The sequence below is a fragment of the Guillardia theta genome (assembly GCF_000315625.1).
Source record: "Guillardia theta CCMP2712 unplaced genomic scaffold GUITHscaffold_82, whole genome shotgun sequence".
NCBI lineage: Eukaryota > Cryptophyceae > Pyrenomonadales > Geminigeraceae > Guillardia > Guillardia theta.
In genome coordinates, this window is record NW_005434592.1 from 122,247 (window position 1) to 137,446 (window position 15,200).

At 53.4% G+C, this 15,200-nt stretch overlaps 2 protein-coding genes across 2 annotated transcripts; one reads left to right on the forward strand and one right to left on the reverse strand.

Moving 5' to 3' along the window:
* Nucleotides 1-10,346: 10,346 nt before the first annotated feature.
* Nucleotides 10,347-11,086, reverse strand: GUITHDRAFT_154646 (hypothetical protein; the record flags this gene model as incomplete). The annotated part of the gene is made up of 1 exon (XM_005825574.1): nt 10,347-11,086. A coding segment is annotated over exon 1 (250 nt), but the record flags the coding sequence as incomplete, so codon positions are not given.
* Nucleotides 11,087-12,756: 1,670 nt separating this feature from the next.
* Nucleotides 12,757-14,112, forward strand: GUITHDRAFT_115199 (hypothetical protein; the record flags this gene model as incomplete). The annotated part of the gene is made up of 4 exons (XM_005825575.1): nt 12,757-13,001; nt 13,098-13,215; nt 13,263-13,443; nt 13,694-14,112. 4 exons carry the CDS (start codon nt 12,757-12,759, stop codon nt 14,110-14,112), a joined length of 963 nt encoding a protein of 320 aa, XP_005825632.1.
* Nucleotides 14,113-15,200: the final 1,088 nt, after the last annotated feature.

Genomic DNA, 15,200 nt, shown 5'->3' on the forward strand with positions numbered 1-15,200 from the left:
TTCGTACTTCTCACGCCATTGCCATGGGGTTGCAACACAGCAAACAAGCTTACACGCGCACGCATGGATGCAGCAACGAGAGCAGGAGCGGCATGACATGTCCTCTACCTTCGTCTCTCCTTGGCATGATCCGCCCTCCTGCTGCTCCGGTGAACACCGCCATGGCAGTGGTGACGCCGACCAACCACCACCCCACCCTCTCCCCACAGCCGGACGGAAAATTCTTCATCACCCTACCCTCCTAACAATCAATATCAAAGTACCCCACCCGACTAGGGAAGGGCCCGGGCGGCTCCAGCCTGTGAGCCTCAGCCCGGGCCGGAGCCCGGGCCGGCCTCCGGGCGGCGGCGCCCGGGCCGGGCCGCACTGCACCGGCGGTCCGGCCCGGTGACGGTGACTTGTGACTCCCGTGACCGTACCGGGCTCGGCGGCACTGGCAGTCACTGAGTGGCGTGACTCGCCGCTGTACGGTACTCGGCGGCAGCCTGAGGCCAGTGATGGAGTTCCGTACTGGCTGCCTACCGGGCCGGCGGCCGGCCCGGCGTACCGATCCGATGATCCGGGGCGGTACTACGTAGTGTACCGGGCGTCCGATCCGAGCGGGGCCGGAGCGCGGCCTCGGCCGGGGCCTGAGCCGCCGGCCGGGCGCCGGCGCCGACGACGGTCCGATCACCCCCGGGGGGGGGGCCTCGGATGATCGGATCGGACTCGCCCCACCCGGCCCGGGCCGCCCCGTCACAGTACGGTACGGTACCGGGTACCGCCGGTACCGTACACTGCGCCGCACTGGCCAGCGCCGCCGGCCAGCTGGCCGGGCCGCCGGCGACCCGGGGCGCGCGGCCGCGGCCGGGTGGCGGCCAGTCACCCGGTGAACTTGTAGTCACAGTAGTACTCACGCCGTCCGGCCCGGCGGCGAACCGTGACATCCGCCGTGATTCACTACTACTACTGTGCCTGAACTCAGTGGCGACTCATCCGAGGCTGCAACCGTGCCTCGTCGGCAGCTTCGGAACTCAGACGGTTCCGAAGGCTTGAAGGCTTCGGGAGTCGTGCCAGGGCAGTGTCACGGTGTCAGTGTCGGGACTGATCATCGGATCGGACACGTTGGGAAGCTGGATGATCCGTTTCAAGTGACAGTGCCATGATCCGATTGCCGATCGGACCCTGTGATCGGTCAGGGATCGTCAGGTCTGATGATCAGGCAGGCTAAGTTATTCAGAGTCTGAGTTGGTCGAGCCTGGGGGTGAGTGGCTCTACTGGGCTAGTTCAGTGGTCGGCCCTGACTCATTGTGAAGTCCTGATCAGATCGCCGACCGTGCCACGGCTCCAGGCTCGTTGGCCCACCGCGGCAGCTCAGCTCTCGATCTAATGAGATCGTCATTCTGCATTGTGAATATCAGTCAACAACAATTGACTACCTACAACGAGTCTTGTTTGATGATTTTCTACTTTATTGGTAAGACTTGGCGGATTACTATCCACATTGATTCAATGAGAGTACAATTGTTTTTTTTTTGAAAAGTTTTTGGGTCTGAGCAATGTGCTCAATCAAAACAAAGTGATACCTATTTACAAGGACCGAGCTATCTGATAACATGCGATGAACAAGCACTGATTGTGGATCAGCTGTAAGTTTGTTTTTCTTCTTGGCACGGCATGTTTAAGATGTTTTCCGCATTCAATTCAAGCGCGTCACCTGTTGCACCGATGATGATTTTCCCCGAACGTATCAAATCAATTGAAGCTGTCAGGCAAGCGAGCTGTTTTTCTTTTGGCGGTCCTTGAAAGAACACTCTTGTCGGGCGACCGACCAGGTCAGGTTCTGTCCGAATGAGGCAAGGAGTTGAAAATGCCAGAGAGGCTGTTTTTATGTTTGTGATGTAAGATTGGAAAAGATTCTTTTCACATTCATGAGCAACATTTGATGTCATCGTCGGTAAGCCAAAATCAGGAACGAGACCTGTACTTCAACGGGTCCCTCTTCGGATGAATTAGATAGTTCTATTGAGGTGAGGAAGCCTTGAAAAAGAGGATAAGGAAGGGGAAGGGAAGGGGAAGGGGAAGGGGAAGGGGAGGGAAAGCGGGGATCACAGGGGATCGTCGGCGGAGGAGGTCGCCGAAGGAAGAAGAGGAGGAGGACTAGAGGGGAAGGACAGGCAGGTCATCCCAAAAGTTGCGCTCGTCGTGTTTGTGCTGCTACCAAATGACAAGATTTCGTTTGTTGTGACCTTATTCAAATTCGAAACCACACTATTTCGGTTTCGAGTCACGGCAAACCCTGCATTGACTCCTTCGTAAAACCCTTTTGCGTCCGTCCACCCCTCCCATCCACATCTCAGTACCCCACCCACTCGGCGACTTCATGTCATGGCAGGCAAACCGTGTATAAATCACTTTTTACAACATTTCAAACTCTCCGTGCATTTTGAGTGTCAAGTGCCCCAGAATTTAAAATTTCGGAGAGACATCAGTACTGAATTCGCAACTTGGCTCGGCCTCCGGTCGGAGCAGTAGGTTTAGCGCCGTCTGTACTACTACGTGACCAGTAAGTGTCACGTCAACCGGCGCCGGGTGGGATAGTAGTACTGTGGCACTGGCACGGACTCATTTACGACCTTCCTAGCGGCCTCCGGTCCCATGGGTGGTATCTCCCGCGCTATCTCCGGGAATCTCCTTGTACCTCAGATTCGGGTTGACGGAGTTTGCTCATAGTTAAGTTAAAAATCAGTACGAGGACAGCGGACCTTTTTACTCAAAGGGAAGTTAACAATCAGTGACCTTTTTACTCAAGCTGAGAGGCCATCGAAACTGATCCGCCAGCCACCAGTGACTGAGAAAGCGCAACGCATCATCCTACAAGAGTCCATTATGGCATCAGTGCCTTGCCGCTGTCCATCGAACTGCAATAGTATAAATTCGAACCGTACTCGCGGCATACTATGTGACGAGCGACGCGAATTTTACAACTGTTGTATCCATGAGGATCCGGAACCTCGGATACTCGTCGGATACTCTGCCGGATATTCCCTATATAGGCGGACGCATCTCGTGCGGACGGCCTCCTGAATTTCCCCCACTTGCATGCACAGTGAGTGTGGTGGTTGTGCGTAGTTTACCTCCTAGTAAACTTAGAGACTTCTATTTCCTGCTTCTCAATCTTCTTCATCCTTACTTTACTCGTGTCGTTGACAATCTCTGTGCTGTGTATACAACATTCTGGAAGCGAAGTGGTTGATTCATGACCTCGAAACAAGGCATGCAAGTGAGTGTGGTGGTTGTGCGTAGTTTACCTCCTAGTAAACTTAGAGACTTCTATTTCCTGCTTCTCAATCTTCTTCATCCTTACTTTACTCGTGTCGTTGACAATCTCTGTGCTGTGTATACAACAACAACCCTTGGCGCACTAAAATGGTTTCTCCTTCCTGCTCGTCACGTCTGATGAAAAAATAAGACCAGCTGTCTAGAGATATTCTAACCCTTACACTCAGGGATCAGCAGCATGCGTACCTGTCGAGGACGCAACGGGTGACCTTATTACAAAGATCCAAAACATTTCATGCCCGCATCATGCATCTTCCTAACTTCCATTAGATCCATTGTCTCTTACAGAGAAGGCAGCTATGCCTGTCCTGTCTGCAGCCAGAACCGTCAGGTCAAGGTGTGGTGAGAGTGCCCGGCTCAAGGATCGAGTGAGAAGCGACTCGGCCTGGGAGGGGAGTCTTTGTTAGCGCTACAACAGCTCGCTGAACAGTAAGATATACAATGGAGAGGATCAGACCCCTGAGGCAGACTCGTAAACAGTCAGGATCTAGAGGCTACCTGCTTCCTATGCTCTATCGCCAGTATCGACCTCCAGCTCTGAGTTTAATGCTCACTAGCTTAACTTGGGCAGGAGACTGAAGGTAGCTCAGGGAAACTTGAACTTGTCAGAGCTCATAGGAACCGAGCCCGAGTCAGACAAAGGCCTATCAGGATGAAAGGACAGTTGGCTGTCTCGTACTCGTGTTCGAAGCTGACTTCTCCTGGATGACCCAGGATACTCTACTCCAGTGTGAAGCTGCTGAAAGGACCCCTGTGGAGGCCTTTGTTGCAGCAACCGTGTACCCGTGGGGGACTTACAAGGTAAACAGAAGGGGTGCGTCTTGTGCAGTACGACCCGTTGGAAGCAGCTTGCTGCCATGCAAGGACGGGGTTCTCTTCCCTGCGAGAGAGCATGGTATCCTCTCGAAGGTCAGAAGGGATGCTTGTCAACTTCCAAGAACAGGACACCCCTCCTTTCTGTAGCCAAGAGACGGCACCCCTGGCTCATTCCTCGAAGCTATAAAAGGATGAAACTCGTCAGAGCTAGGTGGTCCTCTTCCCCTTTCGTGTGTGTGTCACGATTGTTGAGACGTCTTTGTGTGTATCGTCTTGTCTTGTTTTGTGTGTGTGTGTGAAAGAAATAAAAGAGAGTTAGATCTCCTTCTGTTTCACCGCTTTCCCTCTTAGTAGAGAAATCCAACGTGAGTTCTTATTGAACTGCGCTTGAAGGTCCACTCGAGAATCTTCGAGGTGTGACATAAATTGGTAGCAAGGTTGTGATCGGTGATAGAGATCGAGTCTTCTCTCTTCCCCTCCCTTTCTCCACTGTTCTTCTGCTTCTTCCTACGCTTACGTCGCGTAGATGTCCGGATACAATACTCGACTCGCAGCTCGCATGCTGGACGAGAATGCTACGGATACTTTGGAACATGACTGGCAGTCTGCTGCCGGCATTGACGACGATCTTCGTCCCGAATCGACCGAGGATCGGTCGTTCCAAAACATGTCTGCCGCGCTGCTGGAGGTTCAGCAGCGGTTGAACGCTCTCGAAGCTCCTGCTTCTTCTGAGGCGGTTCCGCCCGCCGCTCTCAAGCCTGGACCGCCCCCCATCTCCTCGCGTGACGGTCCTCAGCTGGTCTCTCTGGCTGATCAGCAATTGCTTGCTAAGTTGCGCAATCTCCCCAAGTTGGATACTGCCCGCCAAACTAGCGCCAACAATGTCTTGACATGGGTTCAAACCATTCAGTACTCCTTTGCTGTCTATGGTATTCCCCGAGCTAATTGGGTTGTCCATACCCTCGATTTACTTGATGCTCCCGTCCGCCAACACTTCGTGGCCAAGTACCCGCCAGAGACCTTTCGCCGCATGGATTGGGACACGTTTTCGGAGGAAATTCGTGAAAAATTCCTCCCCCCCCACCTGTTGTCGAATCTCATTCATCAACTCGACAATTTGAATCAAGACCGTCAGGAATCTCTTGCTTCGTATGCTGCCCGTACCCTGACATTAATCGAGCAACTTCAGCTTCTTCCGGATGGTAAATTATTTGCGACGTCCTCACTGGTCTGCAAACGGTTCATTAATGGTGTCCGATCGCATATGACTGCTCTACTCTTGAATCAGTGGGTGACTCTACAGCGTTCGGATGATGTTGACTTCCGTCAGCTCAGGGAGTACGCGCTCAAGATCGACAATCAGACCAGAACCAAAGACCATTCGACGGGAGCAGATCCCCACCGGCAGCTCTACTCCGTGCAGGTGGGCAATCGCTCCTCTACTTCCAAGGATCGCAAGAGTCGTCCTTCTGGTAAGGATTCGGCCTTCAAAGAGCGCCGTGCTGCTCGGCAGGACGCCAGGAGTGCGGGAGACTCCTCGTCCCCACACACATCGACCAATGCAATCCGTTGTTACAACTGTGGTAAACTCGGGCATCGATCTTCCGAGTGTCGTCGTACCCGCCGCAGTCAGAGTCCTGACCGTGAGCAGCCGTCTGACTCCTCCTCTCCGCCTCTGCTTGGCGCTGTTCAGACTTCCGACGACCGCAAGGCTGCTCCGTCCGTTGCAGCTAACAAGATTGCTGCTCGCTCGAAGACGCCTAAGCGCCGTCCTCAGGTGCATTTTGCTGAAGAACTGGAAGATGAAGTGCCTCTGGACGGTGACGCTCTCGAGGTACACTTGCATCCGATTGCACTCCACTCCCTTGGCTCTCAGGAGCACGGGGCGTCTTCAGGATCGCTTCTCTATCTGCCCATTGTACCACTCACCTCTCCGGTGCCAGCTGCTACTTCCGAGATCCTGGCTTTGCTTGACTCGGGTGCTGAGATCAGTGTGATCTCGCGTCAGGTTGCGCGACAGCTCCAATTGACCACACAGCGAATTCCCGCCACGCTTACCGCTCAGTTCGCTCATGGCGACGCCAAGGTCGTGCTTCGTGAAACCTGTCTCCTGCCGTTTCGCATTGCAGGCACCAATGTTGAAACGCAAGAAACGTTCTTCATTTTGGACTCTCCAGCATCACTGCCGGCGATCTTGTCCCAACCGTTCATTGCCAAGATGAAAATGAATATCGACTTTCATTCCAAGCTCGTTACTATTCCCGCGCAGGATGGTACTGCGGGGCGTCAACGCCTTCCGCTCGCATTTCACATCCCTGGTCCTGGCTCCGCGGCTATGCGGCAAGCCCAGTGTTTGCTTTTTCCCTGGCATGCGGACTGGAACACGCTTCAGCCTCCTCCACCGGAGGATATGATGCCCTGGGTCATGGCGACCGTGTCCTCGCCTGTTTCTACCAGTTCGTTGGTCTCTCAGGTCGCCTCGTCGGCCTCGCCGCTCGCAGCTCAGGCCTTGCAGGAGCTACTCGAGGATTTTTCCGATGTTCTGGTGGACGAACTACCAATCCAGCCACCTGTCTCGCGGGGGCAGTATGACGTTGTCCTTCGGGTTCCTGATGACGTTCGTCCAATTCGTCGTCGTCCCTACCGACTTCCTGCGACGCTCCAGGAGGAGCTCGCTAAAACGATCGACTTCTTGTTGGCACGTGGCATCATCGAACGGAACAATGATGTCATGTGGCAGAGTCCCGTCATCTTTGTTCGCAAAGGTCTTTCCTCTGAAGGAGTTCCTCAATTTCGTTTTTGTATTGATTATCGAGGAGTCAACAATCACCTCCTCGACGACAGTTTTCCGCCTCCCGTCCCTACCGAGCTCATGGAACGGATCGGGCGAGTGCTCTCGCAGCGTACTGAGTCCAGTACGGATACCCTCTACTTCAGCAAGCTGGATATGGCCTCAGGATTCTGGCAGCTAGCTCTCACTCCTGACAGTTCTCAATATACTGGGTTTGTTACTGAACAAGGATCCTACCAATTCCGCGCTCTGCCCTTTGGTCTGAAAACGGCCACAGCTGCCTTACAGAAGTTCTCACAGGGCATCCTCGCAGGTATGGCCAACGTCTTAGTCTACGTCGACGATCTCTTACTCTTTTCCATGGGTAATCCTCGTTCACACCTACAGCAGGTGCGTCTCCTACTGGAGCGCCTCCGCCACCACCAGGTCTTCGTTAAACGGAGCAAGTGTGTGTTTCTTCAGACGCAGATCAGTTTTCTCGGATATACTTTGAATGCGCATGGGATTGCACCCGAGGCTAGCAAGGTTGCTGCCATCGAAGATTTTCCGCCTCCTGCATCTGTGAAACAACTTCGCCAATTTTTAGGCCTCGCCAATTTTTATCGGCGTTTCATCAAGAATTTTGCCAACTATGCTGCACCTCTCTCAGATCTGCTGAAAACCAGTCAACGTCGCTTCGTGTGGACTCGGTCTGCTGAGACTGCTTTTGCCGCGCTCAAGACAGCTCTTACGCAGGCTCCAGTCTTGGCTCACTTCCGTTCTGATCGGCTGACCATCCTGTACACAGACGCTAGCGACCTGGCCATTGGAGCCGCGCTTCATCAGATCGATGAAAACAACGAGGAACATCCCGTTGCATTCTATGGCAAGAAACTCTCCTCCGCCGAACGCAATTACTCCACCTATGAGCGTGAGCTTCTTGCTCTCAAGGAAAGTCTCCGTCATTTTTCCTACTACTTGATTGGTCGTCGCTTTCGTGTATGTACTGATCACCACAGCTTGATCAGATTGCACACCCAGTCTGAACTCTCTCCCCGCCTGGCTCGTTGGTTGTCTACCTTCCTTCAGTACGACATGGAGATCCACCACATCCCTGGCGAAACTAACGTCGTTGCTGATGCCCTCAGTCGGATCTCAGGCGACTCGCCTGCTCCATCGTTCGCTCCCCAATCACCCGCTGATCTGACTCAGGCTCATGATCGCGCTATGCGCGCTGAAGACATTGCTCGGGATCTTCTTGTTGGTCTTCATACCGTTCAGATGCTTACGGATTCCTCGTTCGTCTCCCAACTGATGCAGAACTACTCCACCTGTCCTGATTTTCAGGTTTTATACCAATTGGGCAAAGACGGTGAATTGCTTGGCCAACCGGGTTGTCGTCATTTTGAATTTTCGGATGACTTGCTCTACTATGTTGACTCTACAGGCAGGACGAGGATCTGTGTTCCTACCGCTATCCGCGCTGCTGTACTACGCCTAGCGCATGATGATGCCGGACATGTGGGTTCTGACAAAACCTATCTCTCACTTGTTGCCAAAGTCTACTGGAATAACATGAAGCGTGACGTCGAAAATTATGTGCATTCCTGCCTCATTTGCCAGGCTGCGAAGAACTACAAACAGAAACCCATCGGTTTGCCCAAGAGTCATGACGTTCCTGCTGACAAATTTGACGTCATCTCCGTCGATCTCCTCAGCGGCCTTCCGACTACCTCCCAAGGTCATGATTCTCTCTTCGTCATGTTGGACTCGTTCTCGCAACATGTCACGCTGGCTCCAACTCACAAGTCTGCTACGACCCAGGAACTTGTGGATTTATTTCTCCAATACTTCTATCGCACTCGTGGTCTTCCTGCTGCGATCCTTTCGGATAATGGGCCAAATGTCTCCTCGCATTTTTGGGACACAGTATTTCAGACGCTGGGCGTTCAGGTACGCCACTCCTCCAAGTACTATCCCCAGGCTAATGGTCGCGTTGAACGGATCAATGCAACCATTCTGGATATGCTCCGCACTAAACTCGCTCAGGGTTCATCTGAATGGACAGTCCATCTTCCATTCATTGAGTTTGCTCTCAATCATGCTCCCCGTCGTGAAACAGGGTTATCTGCCTTTCAAGTGGAATACGGCAAGAATCCGCGCTCAGTTATGGACTTGACCCTTGATCAGGTCCTTCCTCAAGCCCGCACGACTGTCGACAACATACGTGCAGGTGAAAACCTTGTTCGAGATACCTTGGCCTCGATCGCCAATCGAGCAGAGACGCGTCTACTTCCTTCTCGCCGCCCGCTTCGCTGGCAAGTTGGTGATTTGGTCTGGATCGACGCGCGTTTATTCAATCAGCAGTTTGAAATTCGCAAATTTCGAGATCGATACATTGGTCCTTTCCCTATCACCGAGGTTTGCACCAACAACAATTATCGAGTTGATGTTCGCCAGCGCTTCCCTCGCATGGATCAAGATGTTTTTAATGCCAAGTTCCTACGCCCCCATGTGCGCAGGAAAGATCATTTGCAACAGCCTGGGGTTTCCCAACCTGTGCCTGGATTCTACGAAGTGGCTCGCATCATCAATCATCGTCAACGTAATGGTGCGAAGCAATATCTGGTTCGTTGGAAGGGATTTTCCTCCGCCGACGACACTTGGGAACCTGTTGCCCATCTCTCGCGTACACCGGCGCTCCGTCAGTTGCTTCAGCAATATGAACAGCATCGCACGCGTCAAGATGCTTCTGCTTCTTCTCATGGACAGCGGCAGCGGCAGCGTCGTGCGCCTCTCAATTAGGAATTTTACGTGCTGCGCCTGGAGCGTGTCAGAGGAAAAACAGATTTGACAAGCTGAGAAAGCGAAGTTTTTCTGAGTCCTGAGCACTCCAAGAAAGCGCAGAGAAGAGCGTGTCAGAGCTCATAGGAACCGAGCCCGAGTCAGACAAAGGCCTATCAGGATGAAAGGACAGTTGGCTGTCTCGTACTCGTGTTCGAAGCTGACTTCTCCTGGATGACCCAGGATACTCTACTCCAGTGTGAAGCTGCTGAAAGGACCCCTGTGGAGGCCTTTGTTGCAGCAACCGTGTACCCGTGGGGGACTTACAAGGTAAACAGAAGGGGTGCGTCTTGTGCAGTACGACCCGTTGGAAGCAGCTTGCTGCCATGCAAGGACGGGGTTCTCTTCCCTGCGAGAGAGCATGGTATCCTCTCGAAGGTCAGAAGGGATGCTTGTCAACTTCCAAGAACAGGACACCCCTCCTTTCTGTAGCCAAGAGACGGCACCCCTGGCTCATTCCTCGAAGCTATAAAAGGATGAAACTCGTCAGAGCTAGGTGGTCCTCTTCCCCTTTCGTGTGTGTGTCACGATTGTTGAGACGTCTTTGTGTGTATCGTCTTGTCTTGTTTTGTGTGTGTGTGTGAAAGAAATAAAAGAGAGTTAGATCTCCTTCTGTTTCACCGCTTTCCCTCTTAGTAGAGAAATCCAACGTGAGTTCTTATTGAACTGCGCTTGAAGGTCCACTCGAGAATCTTCGAGGTGTGACAGAACTCTGCCTTGATCCCCGACGGCAACTCGTCGTTGTGGTCGCCTCCTCCACCGCTGATCAAATCTTACATCTTCACAGCTAACAAGTTCATTTTCTGAGGCGGTCTAGTGTCGATCTGATGTCTTTCACCAAAGAAACAATCGTTGGTGTCAAAGATGATCCCGTCGAGCAGAGTCAGGAGAACAGCTGAAAGCAACGTGGTCGCCATAAGTTCCCAGCCAAACCCTTCAGCCACCGTCGTGCTGATGTTGACAATCAACCCGAGATTCAGAAGCACAAAGGCCCATGATAGCGCAACGAGAAGCAGAAGGGTAAGGCCCATGCATCGAAACGACCTCATGCCATCTCGCAGAAGGGATCCGACCAAGACCACAACATAAATTTGGACTAACAGCATCACTTTGTCGTCAAATTGACGATCTCCCGTAGAAAGTCTGAGATATCTAAGCTGTTGTTGTATGACGATAAGGTCGTTGCCATTGCTCAGTTGGTCAGACATTGTAGAAATCATGACTCTCAATTGCACGCCAGAACTGTATGCAGAAAAGAGCAAGGCGCCGAGACGAGTGGGCTTGTAGGCAAACCTAAGAAGGGGCATCGTATGATATCTTATCACAGTTGTACCTACGAACAATGAAAGTAAGGCAGGGTATGCGGGAAAAGACGAAAGGAGACAGAAAAACTTAATGAGTCGATGCAAGTAAAATGGCGGAAAGGATGCTGGTTAGCAGGGAGCAGGAGCAGGAGCAGGAGCAGGAGCAGGATCAGGAGCAGGAGCAGGAGAAGGAGAAGGAGCAGGAGCAGGAGAAGGAGCAGGAGCAGGAGCAGGAGCAGGATCAGGAGCAGGAGCAGGAGAAGGAGCAGGAGCAGGAGCAGGAGCAGGATCAGGAGCAACACTGGCCAGGAGCAGGACCAGGACCAGGAGCAGGAGCAGGATCAGGAGCAACACCAGGACCAGGACCAGGACCAGGACCAGGACCAGGACCAGGACCAGGACCAGGACCAGGACCAGGAGCAACACCAGGACCAGGACCAGGACCAGGCAGAATCAGCAGCTGCTGCTCCGTAGGCTGCTGGAGCAGTCCGGATCATATTATTTTATGTATCCGATTTTCGGGATGTACCAGAGTTTATAGATGTTTATGTTGTATAATTAAATTTCCTATAAATTTTGCGCCATCCAATTATCATGTCAGTAGTCCTTCAGTCTAGCGACGGTCGGGCTCGAAAGGACCTGACCCGGTACCCTCCGACCGCACTCCTCTGGCCCACCCCCCTACCCCCTAATGACCATATCTAGCGGCTTGAGGTGACTAAGTGTGACGGGTACCTAGGACCGTCCCGGTACCTCATAGGCTTTGAGTTCGAACGTGAAAGTTGCGGAAAATGGGGGGTGGGGTGACCCCAGGCCGCTGCCAGCCTGGAAGATACTAGGTGGGTGGGGTCACTGGCATGTCAGACAAGGGGTGGGGTATTCCTGAAAGTTGACTCTTTCTATCTGGGATACCCCTGGTAGGGTCCGTTCGGGTGCCGTATCAAAGTCGAGGGGGTGGGGTAGTTATCCCTTTTCTTGTCAAACAAAATGGAGGGATGCTCATGCCATGGGTGGGGTGGTCTATTTTAAACTTTAGAGGGGTGATTTCCATAGGTAAATTGAGGTAATCATAGGGGTACTAAAAGATTGAGGGGTAGGGAAAAGCGAACGATCCATAGAGCGTCACAGGTACAGAACCGGTTGAAGGGGGGTGGGGTAGCAGTTTCACTGCCGCCGGTCAGAATGGCGACTAGGATCGGAAGTAAAGTATAGCGACAGGGAGTGAGAGTGAAGCGAGGCATGAAAGGATAGGCAGATAGCAAGAAGAGGATGTGCTTATGGCTCGCCGTGAAAGAAGGGAGATTGTGAAGATTGGTGGAAGAAACAAATGAAAAGGATAAGAGCAAGAAACGAAGCGAGGTTCGAATAAGTTTCAGAGTCATGGGGAAGCGCAAAGTGTGGTGGGATCTGCTGAAATCGATGCCGCATGAGACAGAAAGCGATTTGGGAAAAGTTTCACTCGAGTGGATGTAACATGATTTTGACGTGAACGAGAATGAGAGGACTGGTTGAACAATTTGAAAGTGAAGAACAGCACCACCTGAGACTTATTGCGCTTCACTCCGCGAATAGTCTAGTTACGATTTCTTGTCCGATACCTCAGTTTAATGTAACACTGTCACAAGTTCACCCTTGAACAGCAGTGTCGGAACTCACATGTGCTCATGATTTGTGCAGGCGGTTCTTTGACGGGCTCGCAGGATGGCATTGGATGAGATCAGCGCTGCCGCGAAGCATGCGCTTCATGAGTTCAATCATACGAGATCCGCGAGCATGAACAACGTGATCGGTGGGATGGAGACGATCGGGGATCTGGTGGTGGATGTTTGCGATGACCATGTTTACTTGAGCGCGGAGTCGCTGGAGGAGCTCGAATCGTCTGGAAGGCAGAAATTCAGCGAGGTCGCTCAGTTGCCCTCGCATCTGTTCGGCATCCGAGACGTGAGGTTGAGCTCCTTGATCCTCCCTGTCCTTGCAAGCTGACGAGGATCTTGTTGTGGCAATGCAGGTACTCCGATTTCGCGAAGCTGCGGCAATGCAAGCTTCTTCAAGCACCGCGCCATGGACAGCTCTCTGGACGATCGGAACAACATCTCGAAGCAGATCTCAGCTCTGATATCGGAGCTGGAGGAGCAGAAGAAGGCAAACAGGCGCTTGCTGGTGAGGTGACCAGGGAGGAGGAGAGCGGGCAGTGAGTGGGGATGCAGGATTCCTTCGAGCTGTTGAAGAGCTCGGCTATCAACAGATTGTTTGAGAACGAGGAGAAGGACGGAGCAGCGGAAGCGATCATCAAGTCGCAGGAGAGCCGGATCGCCGAGCTCAAGTCAGAGCTGGAGAGGTGCAGGTTGGAGGTGCAGGCAGGGAGAATTCGCATCCAGACCTTGGAAGGTGACCTTGCTCTCCTCCTCCTCCTCCTCCTCCTCCTCCTCCTCATCATCATCATCATCATCATCATCATCATCATCATCGTCGTCGTCGTCGTCATCATCATCATCATCATCATCATCATCATCATCATCATCATCATCATTCCTTTCCCTCCCTCCCTCCCTCCCTCCCTCCCTCCCTCCCTCCCTCCCTCCCTCCCTCCCTTGATCCTCATCCTCTCTAACAACAACTCCCTCTCCTCCCTCCGCAGACTTGGTCGTGGAGGCTCAAGCGGAAATCAAGAGGAAGGAGGAAGTCAAGGGAGACAAGAAGTCTCCTAGGGCGCACGAGCACCTGTTCCCGGGCCCCGGCCATTCCCTCTCCTTTCAATTCCCCCGGGCCACTAGCCTGAGCAGGCTGGAGCAGGACGGCTGGGCGCTGGCAAATACGGCTGCCTCCCCTCCCACTTCCACCCCCCTGATGTCGGCGGAGGATCGGTGGGCGCTGGAGAGAGCTCGGCTCCTTGACGAGCTGGCGGACACGAAGCTGGCTCTTGCCAAGCTGACGGAGGACTGCAACCTGTCTGCGCAGATGACGCCGAAAGGCTCGTCGGAGAAGTACAACGGGGCCAGCGAATCCCATCACAATGACCAACATCATGCAGAAGTATCTCACCTCTCGTTGAGCTAGCAGTAGCAGTAGGAGGAGAGTGAAGGTGACTGGGTGGGAACGAAACAAAATCGAGAATCTTGTACAAACAACCGGAAGTTTCAGCAGCTAACCCTCTCCCCCACAAGCACGACAGGCCTGCCAGGAGGAGGCCGCGTTGATCATTCGCAATCCTCCGCCTTGAGCAGGTGAGGCTTCAGCAGCTTCATCATCTGGAACGAGTCGAAAGGCTTGTTCCCAAACACCTTCGCCAGCCCGCTGCGATATCGAGTGAGGCAGGGAGAGATCGACGCAGAATGTGAGCAGGCAGGAGAGGCAAGGGTGTGCGAAGGAAGCGAAGAAAGAGAGGGAAGGAGAAGAGGAGTTCGGGAGGAAGGGGGGGAAGTTGTGAAAGGAAGGGAGGGAGCAGAAGGAGGCGGGGGGAGGGAGGAAGGGAAGGGGGAGGGAGGAAGTGACTTACTCGTCCGGAAGGATCTGTCTCCTGTTCTTGGGATTCTGACGATCCTTCTCCTTGATGTAGTCCCACAGCTGCTTCACGACCTGCGAGCTCGACTTCAGCTCCTTTCTACCTTCCTGCCCCGATCTCTCCCTCTCCCTCTCCCTCTCCCCTCTCTTCCTCCCCTCCCCCTCCACCTCTCCCTCCCCTCCCCTCCTCCCTCCTCCCTCCTCCCTCTCCCCTCTCCCCTCTCCCCTCTCCTTCCTCCCCCCGTCCTCCCTCTTTACCCTATCCCTGTCTCTCTGCAGAACCTCACCACCTCTGCACCATTACCTCCTCTTTCAACTCTCCCCTCCTCGTTGCGACTATCTCTCATCCTCCTTGAGTAGTACACCACTCATCTGCTTCCCTCATCGCTCTCTCCCACCTGTCCGCGCGGCAGCTCGTCTGCTCCCAGCAACGTGCCGAGGTCCTCCGACAGTCTGACAGGCTTCTGGAAGCCAGTCTGCTTGCCCGTCTTGCTCTTCTTCGGCTGTGCTGGGCTCTTTGCTGCTCCTGATGCTGTAGAGACAGTAAGAAGAGAGGAGGAAACGGACGGGAAAAGAGGAGAAGAGAGGAGAGGAGAGGGGGACACGGAAGAGGAGCGTGAGGGGTGCGGGTGAAGGCAGGAAGC